General features: G+C 35.1%; 1 protein-coding gene across 4 annotated transcripts in view; it reads left to right on the top strand.

The window, feature by feature from the left end:
- LOC121411304 (adenylate cyclase type 9-like) overlaps nt 1–22560 on the top strand; it is a 48441-nt gene extending 25881 nt beyond the window's left edge. For 2 of the 4 annotated variants that reach the window (XM_041603969.1, XM_041603960.1), the window contains one exon: nt 20486–22560. In XM_041603969.1, the coding sequence (XP_041459903.1) occupies nt 20528–22255 (1728 nt within the window). In that variant the 5' untranslated portion in view covers nt 20486–20527 and the 3' untranslated portion in view covers nt 22256–22560. The other 2 variants (XM_041603977.1, XM_041603985.1) reach the window with 2 other exon arrangements.
- The last annotated feature ends 1891 nt before the right edge of the window (nt 22561–24451 follow it).

Below are 24451 nucleotides of genomic sequence, written 5' to 3'. Positions count from 1 at the left end.
CATGTACATGTAAAGTACATGTACAACAAGTTGATCATGTTTTGATGTGTACCTATTTTTAGGAATAGATGTGTGGATTTCATTTCATTAATGAAATGACAATGAGATCATTTTTCAGCTTTTCTAGCTAGATTTATGCTTTATGTGCAGCAGTAGGGAAGAAGTAGTTATCGGTACTCTTTACATTGAACTTGTTAAATACTGGAATAATGTATTTTTGTAAAAAAAACAATATCGGTGATTTTACGAACCAGCTCAAACCTAATATTTAATCAAATATTCGATGTATTATTTTTTTGCACATTCTGTAAGCCTGTGATTCACTTGTATTGAATTACCAAATTTGTATTATTTAAAGGACAAGTCCACCCCAACAAAAAGTTGATTTGAATAAAAAGAGAAATATCCAACAAGCATAACTGAAAATTTCATCAAAATCGAATGTAAAATAAGAAAGTTAATGAAGTTTTGCTTAATTTCACAAAACAGTTACATGTACATGCACATACTGTTTGGTATGCAAATGAGGAGACTGATGACGTCATCCACTCACTATTTTTTTTGTACTTATTATGTAAAATAGGTAATATCCTGTTTTTCTCCTAATTTTCAAGTGAAACAACGATTAATTCCTCCCTGATCATGTGGAATGAGCATTGTTTAATGCTATATGTTTAAATTTATAAAAAATAAATATTGTATAATTCAAACAATAAATAACAAAAGAAATAGTGAGTGAGGGACATCATCGACTATCTCATTTGAGTTGTGCATATCACTGTTTTGTGAAAAATAAGCAAAACTTTAATTATGTCATTACCTTTTTAATTTTCATTCGAATTTGATGAAATTTTCAGCATTTTGCTAGTTCGATTTTTCTCTATTTATTCAAATCAACATTTTTGTGGGGTGTGTACTCGACTTGAGCATATTTAGATTTCTGACATTAACCCCCTGTTTTGGGTAAAAATAAAATGTTTCTGAAATGCATACATGTACCTGCACTTCATTTCATATATTGAAAACTTTCATTTGAATTGTGAACAAAATTTTGTTTATTTTATGAAAAAATAGAATGTGTATTAGTATAAATAATTGATCTGGTTTCTTTCAAAGCGCAAAGTTTATGAGCGTCTGATGATTACATGTATTTTGAAATCATATTTTGGAGACCAGGTTTGAGCTTGTTTGTAGAATCACTGATGATATGGGAATCACAGAATTCCAGTAGTTCAAATTAACAAAAATTGAATCATTGGGCAGTACTCCATCACCGCAAGATTGCTGTACATGTTTTATTACCTCTTTCAAAGTTTGTACATAGTATTCATACACAATCAAAACTAAAATCAATCTTTTGATAATTTACTTAACAATAATGGTGGTTGTTAACAAAAAAAATCTATTTTTAGCCTGAGAGTGGGTCGTTTGTGAACAAATAATAAAGGTACCTGGGCATGCAACGTACTATTAAGGTGACCTACCTTTCAGTTTGACCTTTCTCTTTGGAGTTGTGGATCGCAGATGGACTATTTTTTTATTTTAACTGTCAAAGTCAATATCGAGCTATACAGAAGAACAAATATCAAAGATCCACGTTTGACATTTGTGAAATGTCTGATAGTGGTTGGTTTTTATTTTAGTTGACGAGAGATACGCATTCTGCTCTTATAACTTAGCTTTTTTTTTCCTTTTTCTCTTTATTTGTAAGAAAATGTTTTTTCTTCTCATTGTGCTGGAATATTGCGTAGAGTCCATAACAGATTTTTTTGTTGGTGAAATATGATTTAGTTTACTCGGACAAGAAAATGGCTGATGGGGGGGGGGGGCTAGTTTGAAATGTGAATAATAAATGGATTTGCAATTTAAGGGAAGGAAACAGATGTAGATTTATCAGAAGGGTCCAGAAAATGGGCAGTTTTTGTAGATTTTTTTTAAATTTATTATGCAAAAAGGGAGAAAAAAATATCTAGAAGTTGTATTAAAAAAGAAGAGATGAAGACATTTTGAATGTTAGGATAATAAAAGGAGTGTTTGAGGTACATGTATGTCCACTGTACATGTACATGTATTAAAGCAGTAAGCTACTAGTCTGCTATGCAGACTCTGAATGGCTCGTGAGGTGGGATCTGCTACTGGTGTGCGAAGCAAACCAGCCTGAAAGGGCGAGCGAAGCGAGCCATTAGTCTGCTATGCAGACTCGTTGAATCAGCTGAGGTACACACACTGCAGATGTGGGTCTACATTTGTAGACTAGTAAGCTACTGGTACTAATTTCATACTTCTCAATTTTCTATATGATTCACACACACAAACATGTAGCCAATTGAATGCACATCAATATTGAGTGGATCAAACCTTTGGTGGTGCACCAAAGCTAGTTACTGTTTAAGCCTGTCACTCTAACAACAAGTTGTTTAAACTTTTTTTGTAACAGTTTAAACCTTTTAAGCAACTAGTTTAAAAAGTGTATTAAACAGTTGTTTAAAAAGTTTAAACAGTTGTTAGAGTGACGAGCTTGAACAACGTGCTTGAAATTTTAAACAGCGTTTTTACAGTGTAGTAAGCATAGGTGTGTAATACATGTGTAAATGCATGCTTAGTTAAATTGTTATAAAGTGCAACAAGCTATACCTAAAAAGTCTGTAAAGACCCTGTCACATCGTTCTGCGCAAGCCTTGTGGGTGATTGCCCGCAGGCCGCAACTCACCTGCAACAAAGTTTTGAGCATGTTAAAAACTTTTCTGCATGCAAATCAGACTTACGTGCACTTCTGTTGGCAACTGCGTGTGAGGTACTTGCAAGATACTGTCAATTCGGGCGACCTGCCGGTAGCAAAAATAGTTACCCACAAGTTATACGCAAGGCTTGCACGCAACAATGTGAGTCATGTGACTAGCCTTAAAAGAAAGACCAATGTACACAGAACAAGATAGTCATATAATACAATTTCATTATGCGCAAACTCGAGATAATTCTCTCATTTTTACTTTTATCTTGAATAATCAAAGAAACATACACGTAGAGAAACTATTCATCAATCATTTTAACTGTGTTTTTTTTACCAAACATGGTACATGTAGATCTCATCAATATATATCAAAGATGGTACTACTATTGGTAGGCTATTGATGACATGACAGCCTACAGTGTATATTCACCTTCATTGAATGATAGGTGTGCCATTGGCCAAATCAAGGGTCCCTGGTGTCCAGGGTATCTGGGGCTATATTTGGATCATGATTAACAATATGATAGATGGATTCAATTCAACCATTTTATTGCCTCATTTTAATAGAATGTTGAGATATATGCTAGTTACAGCATAGAGTATTGAAAAGTGTGAAGTTATGTGTTCACATTCTTGTATTGATTTTTTTTCATACAATTTTTTTTGTTCTAGAGTTATTTTTAATTATTAGTTTATATAGTTTATACATTCATTTATTTTTTATCTAGGCCAACGTCATATTTTTTTGTATTCATTTATTTGTGAATTATTTAATTCCTTTTTTTCTATTTGTTTATAAATCATTTGATTTGATTATTGTTTACAATGAAACTGATATTGACAGAAAATAATTTACTCTTATTTTAAAAAAAAAATGAATAGCAATGTTCAGAGCCACAGACCTGCTTTGCAAGGAAACCAAATCATTTCATAATCAGAATGGAGAAATATTTGAGGGTAGTGATGGTGACAAGTGTATAATGAAACTACTAATACCCTTTTCATAAACCCATCCTCCAATTAGCCGCCTAAGAGTAATATGGATAATTTAACAAAAATTGCGTTCACAAACTCCGAAAATAAGCCGCATTATTTTTACGAGCGCCCGTCCTGAAAAAGGTGGATAATCGTTATGACAACTGGACACGCCCCCTCCGATGCGGTTGTGTTGGAAAAGGCTGACCTTGTGATTGCAACATGGCAATTATCCGCATTATTTGGAAATGCGTTCATAAACTCAAAATCTTGTCCCGATGCTGCTATTATGAGGATAATAGCAGCATCAAAATAATGCGGATAACTCTGGTCCTCCTCCAATTTTACGACCAAATTATGCTGCTGTTAGCTGCATAATTGGGTTTATGAAAGGGGTATAAAGTATCAATCTGTTGACTGGAAGAAACAAAACAAGCACAATAAAAAAGTTTTTTAAAAATATTTGTTCCAGTTTATGACCCTGTAACTTCACAAAATATGTTGAACTTTAATACAGAAACAATCAGTTTTCTTTCTTTTACATAGTTTGTCATAGATAAACAGGTGAGGTGCAATCAGTTTATTAATACATATTTAGATAATTACATATCCGAGGACTGTTTCACCAGAAAAGTGAAGTGTTTTTATCACATAGATATAGTGAATTTTTTAGTGTTGTTGCAAATAGATTTTGATTTTTTTCAAATCCTAGGTGTTATAAATTATGCTATGAAAGTTGCTTGTAAGATGTACAGTATCAGTCAGATTTGATTCCTTTTTTTTTTTGAAAGACCATCCATCCAAGCATGTGCACATTGCTTACTTCCCCTTTCATTCCATTTCTTATATGCAGAGTTTGCAAACCAAAATAGTTAGTAGGAGACAGTATTGATTTACGTTTGTCGAGCTCCAGAAAATTTGAAAAGACCATTTCAAGCACATATATGGGGAAAATCCCTCAGTCTCGGTTTTCTTTATAGAAAGAACAATTTTTTTTTCTTGAGATCAAGAATTTAGGGTATTACAATGTGAAAATTAGAAGTATTTTTAGGAAATTGAATAGGAAATTATTGAATTGAAGGGAATCTTTAATTTGATGGTGAAAAGGATAACATCAAAGAAAATTTATTATTTTCTAACAAGAAAATGAAATAATATTCCATTTTCATATGAGTATTGGTATCTTGAGAGTGGAGGATGGGTGCTCATCCTTTTTTTGCATTTCAATCATTTATTCAGCATGCAAAAGTAGCTTTCTAAAACCAAACCTTACAAAAACCTCCCAAAGCAGTTATCTGCTGCAGTGTATGTGTGTGCATGTTATATTATGCCCAGTAAACTTTTAGTATTGTGTGTATCCAGCATGCTTCTGCAGTGCATTTTCAATAGTGTGAACGTAAGACCCTTTCATTTTCTGATGATGGTTATTTTCGTTAAAAAGTGATTATATGCTTCAGTGAATGAGAGGTGCTACATATCTATATTTTCAGCTTCATTTTAATACTCATTCCTGGTCTTGTAAATTTGTTATTGTCGTTGGTTATTTTGACGTATTTTTTTCTGTACTGTTTTAGCGAAGGGGAATTCTCTTTTTATTTCCTGCTGAGGTACTTAAGGCACGGTGCCTCTGACTTGCCAATTACACATGCTTTAATTTTAGTGTGTGTTTATGTGGTCATTTTGTATTTATCAAATAATAAAAGGCATCAGTTCATTGTTGAATTTGTTGTTTTCTGAATTTAGAAGAAGGAATGAAAGATACAACAAGTTAATCATCCATTAGTGTAATGTATCAGGGTCTGATAATTAAGACTAGAGTTTCGTCACCAGCAGAATGGGGCCTGGATTTGCATGTGAGGGTAATATTAGCTCTGGAATACAGCAGTGGCGTGCAATCACACAGACTGAGCTGTATATGAAGGTAGCTGAGCACTTGATCGTGGTCGTCGGCTGCTCGTAGTCAGCTCACCAGCGAGCGAGAGGGAAGGGCGAGACACTTCGTTCATTCCTCGTCGTCATGCTGGGTTGAGATAGAAAGGATAGGTATCCATACATAGATAGCAGTGAGAAAAGAAGGATTGGTGTGCGGGGAAGATGAGCTAGGAAAGGTTGCTGTGTGCATGCTACCAGAAAATGGGTGTTTTCACGTATGGTATGTTGTTCCAAGTGATTTCCTTCACTCACTCTATTGACTGTTATCTTGTTTGAATGCTCATTGGTCTGGAATTTACTGTCTATCAGGTAATTTTGAATGATTACATTTTATACTAGTATAAGTAGTAATCATGTCACTTTATCCTAGATTGCTTTTGAACAATATGTGTATGAGATGTTTTTAAGTTAGAATTCTTCTCATTTAAGTTTTACAGGCCTATGAAGTATGATATCCAAATTAATGTTATACGAAGACTCTTTTATTGCTCTTTTACACTGGCATTTCTAAACTTTGGACTTTCCTTAGAATGGAACTTTAAATAGTCCCAGATTATATAGTCTTTTGTCATATATTAAGCAGTAGCCCTTGTGTAGGAAACAAGGATTATTCTCATACTCTTCTATGTTTTCTTGGCCGATACTTGAACAGTATATTAAATAAGGTCTTAAAAAGTAATAATTTGAATTTATATTGATTTCATTTGGAAATATATGCATCCTTAAAGTCAGCTCACTTTGACCGACCACATGTTAGATGACACAACAATATCTATAGACACAAGAGGCAAAAGAAAAATGCATTCCGATCACATTTATTTCATTTCCTACATGTACATGTATAATATGTTCTATTTATAAATGCACATGCATGTGCTAGAGGGATTTCCTTTTAACCCTTTAGCTAAGGTCTTGTATTTCTTGGTAACCTTGCGCTGCTGTGCATGACTAATGCCTAGATTACTAATAAATGTGGCTTGAGTGCTGGCTTGTTCCGCAAGCCACTTAAATATTAAGAAATGAAGGCGTACCTTAACCTTATTTTGAATTCAATGTATGATTTTTTTTTTACTGAAAGCAGTACATGTATACTAATATGTTTTGCGGCTCAGTATCGGTTTCTGTGCGTGCTTGCCAGGTGATGGTGATGCTCTTTTTAAGCAGTCAGAGCATTGGAAACAGATAAAAATAGGTGCTTTGGAACACTGTTCATTCTTACTTTTCTCAAAAAGAGAACATGAATACATTAGAACAGATAAAGTGTCTACAAGAATTATTTGTACACTACTGTACATACATGATCAGCAATGCAAACTGAGAAGATTAATTATGTTGGAACCCCAAAATTCCAAGGTTGGCCATCGTGAAATAACTATGAATTATATATCAAATGAAAGAGGAAAGTGTAGCCTTTGTTTTGCACTTAGTTTAATATTGTCCTAGGTCACGCATGAATGATTATGAATTATGAAATGCAATAATGCAGATTTTCAGACCTAGTGAGATCATTGAAGCATACCATGCAATACTTCAATAGGCGGTTTCAAACCGCCATGATCACAAGAATCCCCGTTAAATTACGAGAACTTTTTAAGGCTAAAAAATACCCGTTAATTATTCCTGCATTCACACCGCCCCGAAACACATCCTTCGGGATAAGTTCCCGAAGTTACGAGCATGCGCAGTGTGGTCTGATAAGCATGCAAGGCGGGAGATTCAAAATCTCTAGCCCAGCAGCCACCCACGCCGCCGCGCCCAACGACACGCTGGGATAAAAGTTCCCGTAATTTGCTTTCACATCGCCAAAATACCTGCGACCTTGGAAAAATCCCCACGAAAGTTCTCGTAATTTCGCCAAGTACCTACTATTTAGCGGGTATTTTCTTTCGGGGAGATTACGCGTAGTTTGCTTTCACATTACCAAAATACCTGGTATTTTCTGATCGGGGTAAATTTCCCGATCAGAGAATACCTGGAACTGGCGAACTTCGAGGCGGTCTGAAACCACCTAATAATCATGATTTATTTCCTATTTTTTTAAGAGATGAGATGGTATGCTTTCATTTGTTATACAATTCTTAGTAATCCAGTCGCTTTAACATATTTCGTAAATGATTTTAAACATTGATGTCTGACTGCTGTTGCCTCATTGACTTTTGTACAGGGGTGTGATTTGATTAATTTTTCATATTTCATTTCCTGTCGAAATAAAACAGTTGAAAGGGATCAGAATTTATATGAAATGAAAGCATTGTATCTGATATCTCAGAAAAAATAAGAAATAAATCATGATCATTGAAGCATAGCGAGTTACGTTTCAATGATCACAAAAAGGTATGAAAATGTGCATTATCACACATTCACACTTAATGAATTATATTAATTTATGCATGGCCGTTAACAATTTGCAAGTAAATGGAAAATAAAGACTACTTTTCTCTTTCATATGATATATAAGTCATTAAATTTTATGAGGGCCAAGTTATTATTATATTTTAATACTTTTATCATAGTCCATGCACTTATTTTTCAGTGTTTTTATTAATAGTGTACAAAGAATTCTTGTAGATAGTAGATACTGTATTTGTAACATGGGGTCTTCTCCGTGGGACATATCTACCACATAATGGCCTTACTGAGTGTCCCCTCCTCCAGTTTATGTTGATGATATACATTTCAGGCATACATGTATTGCCGACAATGATGGTTCTGTAGGTATGAACATGCATGCAACTTTTGGCAATTTGAAATTTGAAAAGGCTCATAAAGGTCAATGTAGAGAATTCAATTCTCAAAAAAAAAAGGTACCAGGTTTCATAATGAAATATTTTCAGAGAGACCAGAATTCCAAATCAGGTACAGTAGTATCTTTTCTGATTGTTAGTCTTAATATGACTAAAGAGTTTTCCTGTAGGCCGCATTTGCATTTATGGAAGACTTACCCCCCCCACACACACATCGTATAATGCATTTCTTTGGTGAAATATAAAACATGAGATCAATTATCTTTTTTTTTTTTTTTTTTAATGTTTTTATTGAATAAATCAAAACAAATCACAAACAGTCACAAGCAATCAAAACATTTACAAAATATTGTATCATTACACAAAACAACAGCAAAAAAGGAGGAAATAAAAGAAAAAAATAAATAAACATTGCTCAACCTTTTCAGTGACAGCCTTGCATATGATCACTCACATGGATAATATTTGACATTTTCCTGATGTTGAATAGACTTGGTTTTTTATTTGCATTGTGAGTAAAGTGTATGCAGCACTATGTATGCTAGACATTATTTAGGCATTATTTGTGTATATGTTAACAAAGACCTGTATATCACATTTCATCTGTACAGAGGGATGAAGCAGATTTGAGTTGGTTCTAGTATAAAAATTCATCAAGCACAACTCTGAAAAATTACCTACAGTAGTGCACAAAATGCACTCCTTCCTGCTAATACCTTGGTCACATTTGCTCTACGGCGGCCGTACAGCAAGTCGAAAACAGCTGTTTGATCAATTTTAATTCAAACCACCTATATGTAGTTGGCACCCCCAAAAATGTTAAAACGGCTGTTTTTGACTCGCCGTACGGCCGCCGTAAGGCAAATGTTACCAAGGTATTAGTGTTGAATGTAGACAACAACATTACAAAGTTTGGCAAGCCCATCAGAGAAAAATTTTTTTTGGATAACTGTTGATTTTCTGGTGGGGTTCCCTAACTTTTCAGCATCACTGTACTGTTAGTAGATTTTCTGTTTCCAAAAAATGATCTATTCCGTTTCTGAAAATCTGTAATTCTGTTTCAACTTGATCTAAAAATGGAAATTCTGTTCTCACTGAAAATGTACACAACAAAAACCTGAATTCCATTTTGTAAAAGTGAATTCCATGGATATTTACTTGAAAAGTATAAGAATCAAACAGAATTTCTGTTTTATTTACTGGTAAAACAGAAAATCACTGTCCCTAGATGTAAGTCAGATGTATAAGTTATGTTTGAACTTTCTCTTAATTCACAAAAAATGATTTATTGTACTACACATGAAAGAGCCTATGAAATGGAATCAATAACACCAATGAATCTCACTCATGCGTGTGTATCTCATTATATGAAATATCTAGTAGTTTATCAAATTGACAAATCAGGCTTTTGATTGAATCCTAAAAAATAGACAATGATTACACATCAATTAAAAAGGTGGAGTTAAATCATGTTTTATATGTCAGGAGGAACACATTATTTAAAGACTCCTTTTTTTCTCCCAAACATCGGTTTCACGTTCCCTACTGGTAATGTTCATTAGTTTCCTATCGTTGGAATACCCTTGACTTGGCCCACACCATTGCCTATCAAGTATTGGTCACTGGGCAAGGTTTCCAACTTGAAGACAGGTGCAGCAATTAATGCACTACCATGTTGCAAAAACTGCCTCTAGGCGGTCTGCCTTGCACGCACATGTGACATTGCTCAACATCTTACATGTCAGTCTAATGTACATGAGATTCGGAGCACCCTCAGACATTAGCGTATTTGCCATGCCGGTGACGCAATTTGAATGACGATATTTGAATTACGAACGGTGCACATGACTGAGAAATAGTGAAGTCTCTAGTTTCTGCAGCTTCACTTCCTGAAGTGGTGAGTGGAAATGGGAATCCGTCTTTAAACATGCGCACCAAGCTTGTGAAGCACAGTGAGCCGATCAAAGACACCGTTCTCACTCTTGGAAGCGATTTTCCAAACCGGTTCAGAAAACCACTTCACGATGTAGTTTTCAAGATCGTGTTGCCTCGTTAAACCGGTTTTAGCGTAAGTGAGGACACAACGGTTCTTTGGTAAACGATCTTTGCACATTTTTTGAGCGCTACACCACACGACAGGTGTAGAATGCCCCGCTGCATTTTCAAATTTCGCGCGAAACGTGTCACCCCACTGAAAGCGTTTCCATAGCAACAAGATCGCTTTACTTGTTTGAAAACCACTTTCCTGTGATCGAGTGGGAACGCTAGCAAAGTGATCTTCCAAACTGGTTTCCTGAATCGGTTTCCAGTAAACTAATTTTAGAAAGCGTCATGAGAACGGCCTTAAAGTTGGGTGCTGGATCAATAGATTTAATTTTTTTATGTAGCCCTACATGTGTACCCTAAAATTAGCTGTCGAGGTAGATCATTATTTCCATTTTTCATATCTGTTGTGCTCTATAATTCATTTTCTTTTCTATTTTTCAGTGTAAAAAAAATCGAACATCATGTAAAAAAGTTTAGAATTACCACATTTATAAACCTTGATAGTGGATGGGGTATACATATGTATACAGTATTACTGTAGATGGTTCAATATTTTCTTGTAAGAAAGCAATTTATATTTTGATAATACTGACAAGAGTCTAGAAAATTAACAAAAGGCAGTGAAATTTTGTCAACCCTACATCCTCTTTGCTTGGAATATTAAATTACATGACAACAAATCATGTAGCAAGTGTAGGGAAATCCCCTTTACCAGCCCAGGTAGGACACTATTTTGATAATATTAATCAAATTTATATGATTTTTCTTTCAAACAATGCTTTAATTGCTCCACAGTTTCATTCCGAGGTCTGTATTTACCATCACATCATATAATGATTTTAAAAAAGATAATGATTTTGGATTTGGTTGGCCTTTTTATTTGTTCATTATTCATATACATGTACAGTATGGAATCATTTTGTGAACATACCGATATCATTTGCTTTAAAGATACCAGTTGTGGTATCTCAAAATTACTTCAAACAGAATCCAATAGAATAACCACCATAGTGTTTGTATAAATAAAAAATATGTGCCAAATAGTTCTGGAAGAAAATGCGTAATTGCTGAGAAATGAGCAAATTAATGATGGAATTCCATCAAATGTCAGGTATTTTTCGAAGCAAGATTAATACGCTGTCCCACATACATGTATGCTTTTTACGTGTACTGTAAGTGATCATCGGAATTATCAGTTTTGAGCTAAGATTTCATGTTTTTACAAAGATAAGTTTACATTAATGTACCAGATCTATATGTATGATAATATTTGGACAATTAACCTTGATTTAAAAGACTTCTCATGAAATAATTGTTTGCTGCAATTACTGTGTGTTTACCTTTAACATTACCCTCACCACTGCCAAAGTTAATTTGTGCTATCTGTGTGAAAATAAACTGATCTACTACTAAACTGAGGTGGAAAATAATGTGTTACCTTGATAAAATATCTGTATTTGCATTTTGCAAATTATAATGAGCTGTGGAAAACGATATATATCAAATGTGGTTTATTCTTGGCCAGGAAAGTGGTTGCCAAATTTGTGTTGCATGATGGGTAATATAGGCTGATGTATTGCTTTATAAATCATAATATAACATAGGTTGCATAAACTTAAGGCCTGGTCACACCGCCCGAGTGTTGTTGGAGTGGTCGTGGAGCGAAAGGGAAAGAGAGTCAAATTTCGCTCACAAAATTGGGGGAAAAAATCGGAAAAAAAAAAATAGAAATCGAAAAAGGTGAACGGTAACGAACGGTGATGATTTTTTCTCTCTGCTCCACGACCACTCCAACAACGCTCGGGCGGTGTGACCAGGCCTTAAGGAACACTGTATGTGCATGTATATAAACTGTCATTAGTCTATACTCTATAGTGTCTTTTCATTCATTTCTTTACACTTTTCAGATGAGTGGTTCTTTAATAATTGTTTTGAATCCATTTTGCTTTAATTTCAAAGTGAGTACATCAGGGCCCCATTGTACAAAGAGTTACGATTGATTCGATCAATGGTAACTCCATGGAAATCCATCAGTGTCATAATTTTATCTACAGGAAATTTGCAAAATGTCCTTTGTAATCAAAGGAGAACACCCCAAATTGTCAAGAAATCAATGAATTTATGGATATGGATTCATATCTAGAATTTTTTTGAGCAAACATGCATTTCATACGTTGACTTTGCTGGCTTTCCATAGTTGCGATTGATTGGATCAATTGAATGGATCAATCATAACTCTTTGTACAACAGAGACTCGATGTTAACCCCCTCCCCCCCATTTACTTTGCCTCATATCAGTCTATTTTCTTTTCAAATACGTTTTCATTCTACTTGTACCCACATATAAGCTAAAATGCCAAGGAATGATAATGTTGCATTATATCATTGTTGCAGTGGTACAAATAGGCAATTTACCCAGCCAATTGCTTGGAGGGGGCAATTTTCATAATTGCAATATTTTTTGGCCAATAGATGGTGACATGCTTCACACTTGTACAAAGGAGAACTTAAAACTTTTAGAACGAAGGATTTGGTAATTTGGTCATATTGGTGCCTCAAATGAGGCACTTTAAATATTTATAGTTCTTGTCTTAATGGTGTTTTGTTGATTGTTTTGTAACGTCAAGCTTTCTAACCCAGCCAATATCATGAATAATAAACATCAAGATTCAATTGTCTACCAATTTCATATGAGATCTTGCCACCTCTGTATTGTATAGGAGTTAGGACTATATAATTCAGGAGAACAAATTTAGAGTAATTTTTGCAATCCTTGCCAAATATATATACTTACGTAGAACAAAGTAAATGATCCATTCAAAACTATTTTAATCTTATATAAAAACGCATTGTACCCACAGATAAATTCAGACAAGAAAATGAAAAAAATATTTTCAATTAATCTTAATTCAGTACAAAGCTTAAATATTATGGGATACTTATGGTAGAATTCAGTCAATAAACTGGTCAATTTAAAACTTTTAGACAATGAAAGTACTTTTGATTTGTGCACTCATCCATCAGAAAATGGCAAGCACTGCTCAAAAATTATGTCTCAGATCTAGTGCCAGAAATTCGTTTAAAAAAATGAAATAATATATCCGATCTTGATTTTTGCAACAGTTTGATGAAACAAACTGTTTGAAAGGAATGTGATGAGTAATTCAGATCTACATCAACAACGGTTTGACAATATTCTGGTTTTATATCCTAGGAGTATTTTTTAGAGGAAGGGGGGGGGGTTCCTTGTTCTTTGTTGTAAAGAAGAACCCTTTGATTTTAATTTGAATAATTATTTTTTTCTTATTTTGTTGGGCAATAAAATCCACCAATCTCTCTCCCTAACAAAAGCATGTCTTGTTGAATTCTGTACCACCCACATATACAGAGATGCCATAGTCTTCAGACGTTTGCCTCATTTAAAGGGAAGTTCACCCTGAAGAAAACTTTGTTGTAAAAATAGCAGAAAAAATAATAAAAAATATTGGTGAAGGTTTGAGGAAAATCCGTTAAAGAGTAAGAAAGTTATTAGAGTTCAAAGTTTTGGATTTGTGAAGTCATAAACGAGCAGCTGCCCCATGTGTTATGTAATATAAAATGCATGAATTTCATATTTTGTATGGTTCCTTATGACTTAATTTCGTTTTCTATTTACGATCGGATGTGAAATGATTTGTCTTTTGATATACAAAAGGTACAGCGATAACCATTTTCAATTTTCTGAGAAAATTAAGTTTCATTGATTTTTTACCATTCGCTATGTAGGGATGCTGCTCGCATATGACGTCACAAATCAAATAATTGAAATTCTAATAACTTTTTAATTATTTCATGAATTTTTCTCAAACCTTCAGCAATATTTTTTATTATTTTTTCTGCTATTTTTACAATAAACTTTTTGTCAGGGTGAACTTCCCCTTTAAGGAGTTATCACTTAACTCCGTGCTCTGACATCTTTCAATTCCATTCCAGGCCTTTCAGGCATTTCAGGCTTTACATATTATGACAAACATGGGGTGCGTTGACATGTACATGAATGTTCTGGCTTCTTTTCAGGTCCATTGAATTCACTGGCATCCCTATGTTTAATCATGGACCTACAGCAACATGGTTTGATGTAATAAATGAAATGGATAGAGTAGTTGTAATCAACATAATTATGGATTTTTATGAACAAAATCAAGATTCAAGAACACTCCTATTCCCAGTCTTCTCCCACACAATCTTTCTGTATGTTTACCTGTACATGACTATGCATATATTCCACATACATTCAGAATTTCGAAGCTTTGTTATTCCGAAGGTTCGTTATTCTGAAGGTTCATAATTCCGAAGGTTCGTAAGTCCGAAAACGAATTGAGGTTCGTATTTCTGAAGGTTCGTTTGTCTGAAAACAAAGTGAGGTTCATAATTCCGAAGGTTCGTTAATCCAAAAACGAAATGAGGTTCGTAATTCCGAAGGTTCGTTAGTCCGAAAATGTAATGATTAATGAACCTTATTTTCTTTTTGGACTAACGAACCTTCGGAACAATGAACCTTATTTCGTTTTCAGATTAACGGAAGATATTCAAAAACAAAAAAATACATTAAAATTTGTATGTGGCCGGCGCGTGGACAAATGCGGCACGCTACACTGATGGCAGAATTTGTTTTGATCTCCGACAAAAGCGGAGGAAGAAGATGATGATTTGTTTTGATCTCCGACATAATCGGAGGAAGGAAAATAAGATAATAACATTCCAGCGCGCACCACTACCGCCGATCAATGATAGGCCTCTTCTCTACAACATCGTGGTGATGGCGGAGTCCGTCGTGAACTTTTAGAGGCCGCATTACTTACCAAAAAAGACGCATTATTATCCAATGTTGTTTACGATGATATTCACCTTCTCTACAATGTCGTAGTGATGGCGGAGGTAATCGTAAACTCTTAGAGGTCGCATGACCTCCCGAAAAAGATGCATTATTATCCAGCGTTGTTTACCGTGATATTCACCTTCTCTACAACATCCTAGTGATGGCGGAGGTAATCTTAATCTCATAAAGGTCGCATGACCTCCCGAAAAAGACGCATTATTATCAAGAGTTGTTTACCGTGATATTCACCTTCTCTACAACATCGTAGTGATGGCGGAGGTAATCGTAATCTCATAAAGGTCGCATTACCTCCCGAAAAAGACACATTATTGTCCAGAGTTGTTTACCATGATATTCACCTTCTCTACAACATCGTAGTGATGGCGGAGGTAATCGTAAACTCTTAAAGGTCGCTTGACCTCCCGAAAAGACGCATTATTATCCAGAGTTGTTTACCATGATATTCACCTTCTCTACAACATCGTAGTGATAGCGGAGGTAATCGTAAACTCTTAGAGGACGTATAGTCAGATAGTCGTAAATATTACCGCGCATGTCAGCATGTTCAACTAAATCTTATTTGCCTCCGCTTAAGATCGTCTTTTCGTTGTTTTTCTTCCTCCATTTTTGTCGGAGATCAAAACAAATTATCATCATCATCGTTTTGTTCTTCCCCGATTATGTCGGAGATAAAAAAAAATCATAATCTTCTCCACCTGCCTTTCCGCTAATATCTGAGATAAAAACAAATCATAATTTTCTTCCCCTTTATTTTCTTTTCCTTCCACCGCTTTTGTCTGAGATCAAAACAAATCACCAGCGCATTTTGACGGCAAACATGTCGCCATGTGTTTTTTTTGTCTTGTTATGTTTTGGTTTTTCCGATCCGATTTTTTCCCCACTGGTCAAAAATCGGAGTTCGGAAAAATGTAGAAAAAAGAGGAAAATCGGATCGGGAATAGGAATAAAAATCGGTTACAGCATTATATCGAACCTTATTTTGTTTTTGATTATCGAACCTTTGGAATAACGCCACAAATGTTCGGATCAACGAACCCTTTTACGTTTTTGGATTAACGAACATCGAGGTATAGGCAATTTACATGTTTCGGAATTACAAACCTTCAGAATAAAGAACCTTGGGAGTTACGAAGTGTAACCCATATATTCCATACCTATACACCTAGCTGGAGGTCATATCGAACAGTGACAGTATGCAAAACAAAAAGAAATCACTTTATTCATTTATTCTCTTCTGATAATATCTAAAAAGCCATCATATCCATCTCACTGATTGAAGGTTCATGCCATAATTGTTTAGCTCACCAAGGATGTTTACTGGCTAGAGTTTTTCATCTTTCATTTCATACCTCTCCAAAGTAGACACGTTTACACCCGTACCATTACAAAAATGACCAGCCTTTTCTTGATTCAGAAATGTTACAGTCCTGTAAAGAAATGGTACTTACATGTAGCTAGTGTGAAAGCAAAGTTATCACTTTTCAATAGTAAGATAACTTTCACATTGATTTCTCAAAGGTCACAGGGATACAAGTATCAAAAGGTCAAGAGTCATGATCCAGCGAGAAAAACTCTAGATTACATGTAGCAAAAACTGTTCTGCAGTTGCCATACATGTACATGTTTTCAGACTCACATTTATTCATATTTGTATTGAAGTTTTAACTGTGACTTTAAATCACAGTTTATCTCTTTTTGAAACTTCCCTAGATAATATACACACCATTGTAGTATGGTCTGAACACAGTGTATTTTAGCTGTCATAACAATGACCTTCAAATCATATCTACATGAATTTTCAAATATGTATAAAAAGTTAAGATGAACAAGAATTCATTGATTGAATAAAAAGAAATCCTGCAAAGAATGCAGAAAGGATTTAATGTTCATGTATGTCATATTGTGATGTAATCCTTTTTTAAAAATAAGATACACAATATATGAGATTGTGGATGGTTATTCATTTTTTCGTGTGTGTCTTGTGTATTTTATATATTTTTTAGTATATGACTTTGCCATTTCAAGGGGTTATTTTTGTGTGTGTGTCTTGTATACTAAGTTCAATAATCTTTAGTTTTTGAAAAAAGAATGGACATAGGTACTTTAAAATGGGTATTGTGTACTAAAGCACTGCATCAATATCGAAATGCAAGTTTCCATTGTCTGCATGTATATATGATATATTTGACATTTAACTTGTGTTGTGTAACCTTCAAACATGGTTTGTTTTTTCCATGATTGTGTATGGGGGCTCCTTGTCAACATGCAGTGGAATTTAGAGCAGTATTTCAATACCTTTACATTTTGACCTTATTTCATTAATTTCGTTTCTAGTTTTCTCAAAGGTTTATTTATTCTAGATAAAATATTAAAAATTCTGGTCAATTATTGAACCAGGTAAGTGGGAGTTAAATGTTTGGAAGCTTTAATGTACTAATAATGGATGATTTGGGAAGAATTGCCCTTTTGCTTTCAGGATATCATGCAATTTTTTAGATTGTTAAATGCCTGTCAGACACTGTTTATTGAAGTAAATATATGGTTGATGCTATATGACATGGTTCAGATAGTACTTACTGGTATTTGTTCCTTGTTTTCACAAAATGGCAGAAATTTTTGGACATTCCTTGATGAACGTTTTAGGGTGTGTTCAAAGTCGATTTTCAAATTTAAACAGCAACATGAATCATGATTGAAAACTCAGTTACAAAACACAACATAAACAGGATTAGTGGTGCACTGTTCAGTGTTGAAAATATAAAGCTGATTATTTGTTGATCATCTTTGAATTTCCCGCTTTCGCTAGTGCAGCTTTACCCATCACAAGAAAGGTCAGTTCTGGCACCTGCTTGTGTTGGCTTCTACTGCGGGAGCAAATATACATTTTTAACAACTCAATCATTTTTTTAATGTCACATTCATGATGCTGAAGGTCGTAAAATCTGAGCTGATGACGTTTACAAACACATCTTTTTCGACATTTACATTTTGCTCCAAATCAAGATTTTAAAGATGTTTAATTTTGATACTGGGAATGGAGGACATTGAACAAACACCCTTTGTTTCTAATCATTTGTGTTTTGTAATCATGTTTTTTATCATGATTCATGTTGCAGTTTAAATTTAGAAACTGACATTGGACACACCCATAACCTCATAAATTTTCAGAACATTAAAATGTGGTGTTGTGTTTATGTTGAAAATGAAACTGAAATATCTCTCTTCATTTTTTCATACTCATGTTAAACTCGAAGTCAGATTCGTGATCATATTTTTGTTCTTTGCAATTTGCTTTATTGCCTCTTCCTTCTTTTTTTTTTGCAATTTTCAAGATGTTCTCTCTTATTGGATTGTTATTGGCAATTCCGTGGAGATACCAATAAATTCATCAAAATTGCTCATTATCTTGGACCCGATACCGCGTTGTCCGTCTGAAACCGATTCATGAGATAGAAGAATCTAATCTTAATAATCCTTTTATTAATCCTCTTTGCTGAAATTGAATAATAAGTGCCGCCAGGGGTAGACACAAGCTATGAATGATCTCTCATTAGGGGTTATCTATCGCACCAAAGCTATGTTTTTGTCCACTAGTCCAATGGCAAGATGGCAGAGAAAGGCATCCACGTCATACCCATATGCATCTCTCATAATCTTTGCCATATCACACAGGGAGCGGCTCCTATTTGCCCACATGATTAGATTTAATCGCATTTGTTGCCATGGAAAATTGGAAGTTGTATGAATTTCTACTCAATTGTGGGAGTACATAAAGAAAATTACCTCTGATATTCTTGTGTTGTGAAGTTCACATGCTGTATGAACACGCCGGAGTAGGAATCAAATTCCTGATATAGCTTTCAATCTTTTACAATTGTGTTGTGGGCGTGTTGTGGTGTAGTGGTTCTGACTCTCGTCTTTCAAACAGAGGGTCATGGGTTCGAATCCTAACCATGGCGTGTTTTCCTTAGCAAGAAATTTAATCACACTGTGCTGCACTTGATCCAGGTGGGGTGAATGGGTACCCGGCAGGATTAATTCCTTGAATGCATGAACAATGAAAGGCAGCTCGAGCTAAAGCCTGGGTAATAATAATAATAACCAAGGTGCTGCATAAGCACTTGCCCGATTGCCAGAGGCAAGTAAAAGTTAGAGTCGGGCAAGTGTTTTGAAGTAAAGACCAAAAGTGCTTGCCCAAATTGGGCAAGCAAATTCTCACAATAGAATTACTAAAATTAGAGTCGATATGATATGATACATTGACCCTACTTTGTGTCATGGCAGGCAAGATAAAATCACTTTGGAAAAAGAAATGCAATAACAAAGTAGATTAGTGTATGTCAATAGAGAGAAAAGGGTCATTGGTTTATAAAACCGCAAAAATTTCTTTGGGAGAGGTAAAACCTTTTTTCAATGATTTTTTTCGGGCAAGTGAAATAGATTTTTGGGCAAGTATATTCCAAGTATTTAAAAATTTATTTACCCGACTGGGCAAGTGCTTCTAACAAAAATGTAGCACCCTGAGAATAACAACAATGCGCCTCGGAAAAGATTGTTTCTAGATAGATGGCACTATAAAAATGTCTATTATTATTATACATGTACTGTGCAATAAACCAACTGGATATAAATTTTAATCATGCAATTTATAACTGTAAAAAATGAGATTGGAGAGGAGCTAAATATGATTTGCGTGTACGTGGTAAAATTTAAATTTTTACAAAGAATAAAATCAGTGAAAGATAGTATATAACTGTTCTTATACACTTTTGGATTTGAGCATTGCTTCGAATGTTGTAATAACAGTTAAATGTTCTTTCCCAAAGCTTTCTACAAGCTTTAATTTTTGATGTAGCATTTTACAAGAAAAAAAGGTGTATTTGGTTCACTGTGGTATGTTTTGATGCAGCGATATACTTTTGGTAGAACCTGCCCTTAAGGTATAAAAGAGCGTGTTTTTTTCATAGAGTACCAGATGATTGGCTCAGTTAGAGGGTGAGGTGGCACTATGAGCTTTAAGACATTGAAATTGTATAAAATGCACATGTTAATGATATTAGAATTTTTATTATGGTTTCCCCTCTTATCTATTTCAGCAAACTGTAGTATTTTTTTTTCAAATATGACTCAAATTAGATCTGCTATACCTAATATTTTGTTTGGTTTTATATTTTACAGTGAGCTAAGTGTTCAACAGTGAGAAGATCAGAAGCCACAGACATGGTCTCCGTGACTGAGACAGAGGTTCGGTTCACACCAAGCAGTCGAGGAACAGAAGAGGGTGCTGTAGAGGTGACTGTCAAAGGATCTAGCAACATGCCAAGCACTAGGAGACAAAGCTCTGAGAGCAGCAGAAGGTCCCTGAGTGGACGCTGCTGCCCAAAGCTCTTTGAGCGTGCCTCAGGGAGCTGGTGGGATCCCAAGTTCAACCTTCCCATTATTGAGGAACAGTTTCAAAGGCAGTCGTTCCCTCAGCTCAAGAAGCGGTTCCGCTATGCAGTAGGGTATGCTCTTCTAGCTTGTATAACATGGATGATTTATATACCTATCAATATGAGCAACATGGAGCAGACGTGTGACTGGATTATTTTTGAAATAGCACTTGGGTGTATGGTCGGGGTTTGTATAGCTCTTATAGCCTTCACAACTTGTAGGTATTATAGGGACTATGTAATGCACACTTCGCTTGTCTTTATAGTAGTCGTATGTGGACTTACTCTAGCTTCATTTGCGTCTTTCACCAACGATTGCGAATGCGATAATAGAGTGATTAGTACTGTTGCGACGTTTGCGGTATGCGTTGAGATGATCTTGATGACATATACCGTGATACCGTTACCATTTCTATACTCAGTGTTTACTATGATGTTGTTTTCATTCGTGTATGAGGTCTTATTCTTCACCACAGCACTACAGCCGGATGAAGTGAATGCAACGCATGTGTTCACCAAGCTGTTCCTTCACTTGTGTATCCACATGATGGGCATGCATATTTTCTTTATGTCTCAAGTGCGTAACCGTAGTACATTCTTGAAGGTTGTAGAAACTGTTGTTGCCCAGAACCTGCACAAACGGGAGAAGCAGATCAAGGAGGCTACCATCCAATCTCTTATGCCTGACATTATTGCCAAAGAGCTACTGAAGGGTCGAGAGTCTAACCCCGAAGTCAAGCCTCACAAGGGTCGTAAGCAGTCTTCCGAACCCATCTTCCGACCCTTCTACATGAATCGCATGGAGAATGTTAGCATCCTGTATGCCGACATCGCTGGGTTTACCAAGATGAGCGCAAACAAGAGTGCCGAGGTTCTTGTTGGTCTTCTCAACAATCTATTCGGCCGCTTTGATCACCTCTGCAGGAGGCACAACTGTGAGAAGATCTGTACCTTGGGTGACTGCTACTACTGTGTGTCTGGATGTCCTGTGTATAGGGAGGACCACGCCCAATGCTGTGTTGAAATGGGTCTGAGCATGATCGAAGCTATTAAGGATTTCTGCCAAGAGACGGGAGAGAAGGTCAACATGCGTGTAGGGATTCATACTGGCACTGTGCTCTGTGGCATTGTGGGTAATCGTCGCTTCAAGTTTGATGTGTGGTCCAATGATGTAACCATTGCTAACAAGATGGAAGCATCTGGCCAGCCAGGGAAGGTTCATGTATCTGCAGAGTCTGTCAAGTTTCTTGGAGAGAGATATGTCTTGGATGAAGGCAATGCAGACAAACATGCTCTTCTCATTGGTAAGTTCAAACTTAACATTTCTCTCTCCTCTACAACAACTTCATTAATATTTTCCCATTGCTTCCTTAGATTGGTTTCCAGTTTGCTGCATAGAAGCATCATATTTTATGTATCAGCTCAGATACATTGTATCATGTACAGTAATATGCATTTTAAATACAGCCTTTGTCTGGTGTTGTCCATGCTTCCGTGGACATTGTCAGGGCACTGAAACCTATCCTTTCATTGAATATGGTAGGCGGAATTCAATTGCAAAATATATGCTCCACTTCCTGGCAGTGTTGATATAAATGTTAGAATTATTTGCCACTATTATTAAAAGATATAGGCCAGTATATTTACATACTTTTCATAGAGCCAAAATGTTTTAATACTCTTGCAACTATCAAAGATAATTATCACTCTGATATTTTGCTACAGTTCATGATAATTTTTGATATGTCATGCATTCTTTGAAACATATGACATATTTACATGTACATAGAGCCAAAATATTACAATGTGTACATGTAATTATTGCTCAATCACTTGACATCTGACAATCCATCATATTTAGACATTTTTTAACATTTTCATAAATAAAACTATCCTAAAAGCTGTATTTATACAGTGTTTTGAAATCAAATAAATTTAGAAATGGCATATGATATTGAAATGGCTTTCTGTTTTTCAAGTATGGTATGATTTTTACATAATTTAGATGTTCTTTTATTGAATGTCAAGGATACATGTACATGTATTATATGTCTTGTAGAATTTTGAAAAGTCATCTTTACTTGATTTAATTTTTTTCAAATTGGCAATGCCAGTAGCATTTCTAACCAAGTGGTTTTGGAGCCATAATGTCTGCGTACAATGTATTCCCAAATAAAATCTGTCTGCTCTGTTTCATCTCCTTAACCTTCATTTTTTATTTCCTATGGTCATTTTATCTAGTAGCAACCGGAAAGGGAGATGTCTGAAACAATTTCAGCGCACATTTTCCTTTTCCTTTATAGTCTTTCTCAAAAAATCAAATCGATAAAAAGGTTTCCGTCTAATTTCTCCTTGAAGGTATCTTGTGCTATTTTTGTCTGTGGAGTATTCATTGATCTTCAAGCAGTCCTGATGTTTGAAAATGTATTTGCAAAATGCTTATGACCATGTTGTTTGGTAATACAGAGCAAACAGTGTATCACCATTATAGCTTGCCTGCTTCGTGCTTCTTGACAATATTAGGAAACATGTAACAAATTGGAGTGGGCGTTTGTGATATTGAAAGTCAGAATAAACGTTAAGACGGGCAAATTTACCATCCTATTAACAGGCAGAAATGCTCGGCACGCAACAAGATGAAAGCATACATGGCTTTCGAGGTTATAGGATATGAAGCAGAGAAAATTGAAGAGAATTTTTTTTTTCCAGCCCTGTAATTGAAGGTGAAATAAATGTAATTATTAACTTGGCGATATACATATAGACTTGTTTGTGCAGGGTACCATTTTTAGATTATTCTTCTATACTTCATAACCTCTGTTTGCTGTTCGTTCAGCAATCAAGTTGGGATGAATGGGATAATACTTGTGTGATAAAATTGGATTTGTATGAATGGAAGATATTTATTTTCTAAAAATATTTTATTGTATGCATTTCTTTTTTTAGCTGAGCTTCTGCTTGTTAAGAAAAAGCAGCATCCGCAAAAAGGAAGAAAGACAAATTTTGTTCTCTAATGAAAGCAATCAGCCGTCTAGAGATTGATGTGTGAATTTGGATAAAATATTCTTTTTATGACTATAAATGTATATTTGCAAAGTAATATTATTTTTAAATATAAATTCATCTTTAATTACATACATGTAGTTAGTTTCCATTTACAAATGAGGATTTACGAAAGATGATTTAGTTTAGAATGAAAATAGAGATCTAAATACATGGAGATGTGCAGTACATGTATATCTCAACCCACATCTTTTTTAAATGGCTAGTTTAAATGTTTACCCTGTTTGTGGTCGAAAGGGAGCGAGCATTCAGGTGGGTGTTTCATAAAGCTGTTTGTAAGATACGAACGACTTTACGCACGACTGGTGATCCTTTCTTGTGCTAAGTTATATTACTGTGTAATTGAGTTATGACCTAAGAACATGTTCCAGTCGTGCTTAAAGTCATTCGTAACTTTAAGAACAGCTTTATGAAACACCCATTGTTGGGGAAAATATTTGCTAAAAAACACATTTTTGGGGTAAATTGTCCCGTATATTTGTATACCGGTAGCATTTAAAAATATAATATTTCTAACAGACATTCAATGTTCCTTTTTAACCCAACGTTAGGTATTATTAATAGTTCATGTAGTTTGTGTGGGAGAGTTCCCAACTTGAGAATGTAATGAAGATATGAAGGCTTGTAGGTGTTGAAGTGGTTGGTAATG

Source organism: Lytechinus variegatus, chromosome 1, assembly GCF_018143015.1.
Source record: "Lytechinus variegatus isolate NC3 chromosome 1, Lvar_3.0, whole genome shotgun sequence".
Lineage (NCBI taxonomy): Eukaryota > Metazoa > Echinodermata > Echinoidea > Temnopleuroida > Toxopneustidae > Lytechinus > Lytechinus variegatus.
Note: the sequence above shows the minus strand (reverse complement) of the source record. Positions and strands in the feature narration are given on the sequence as shown.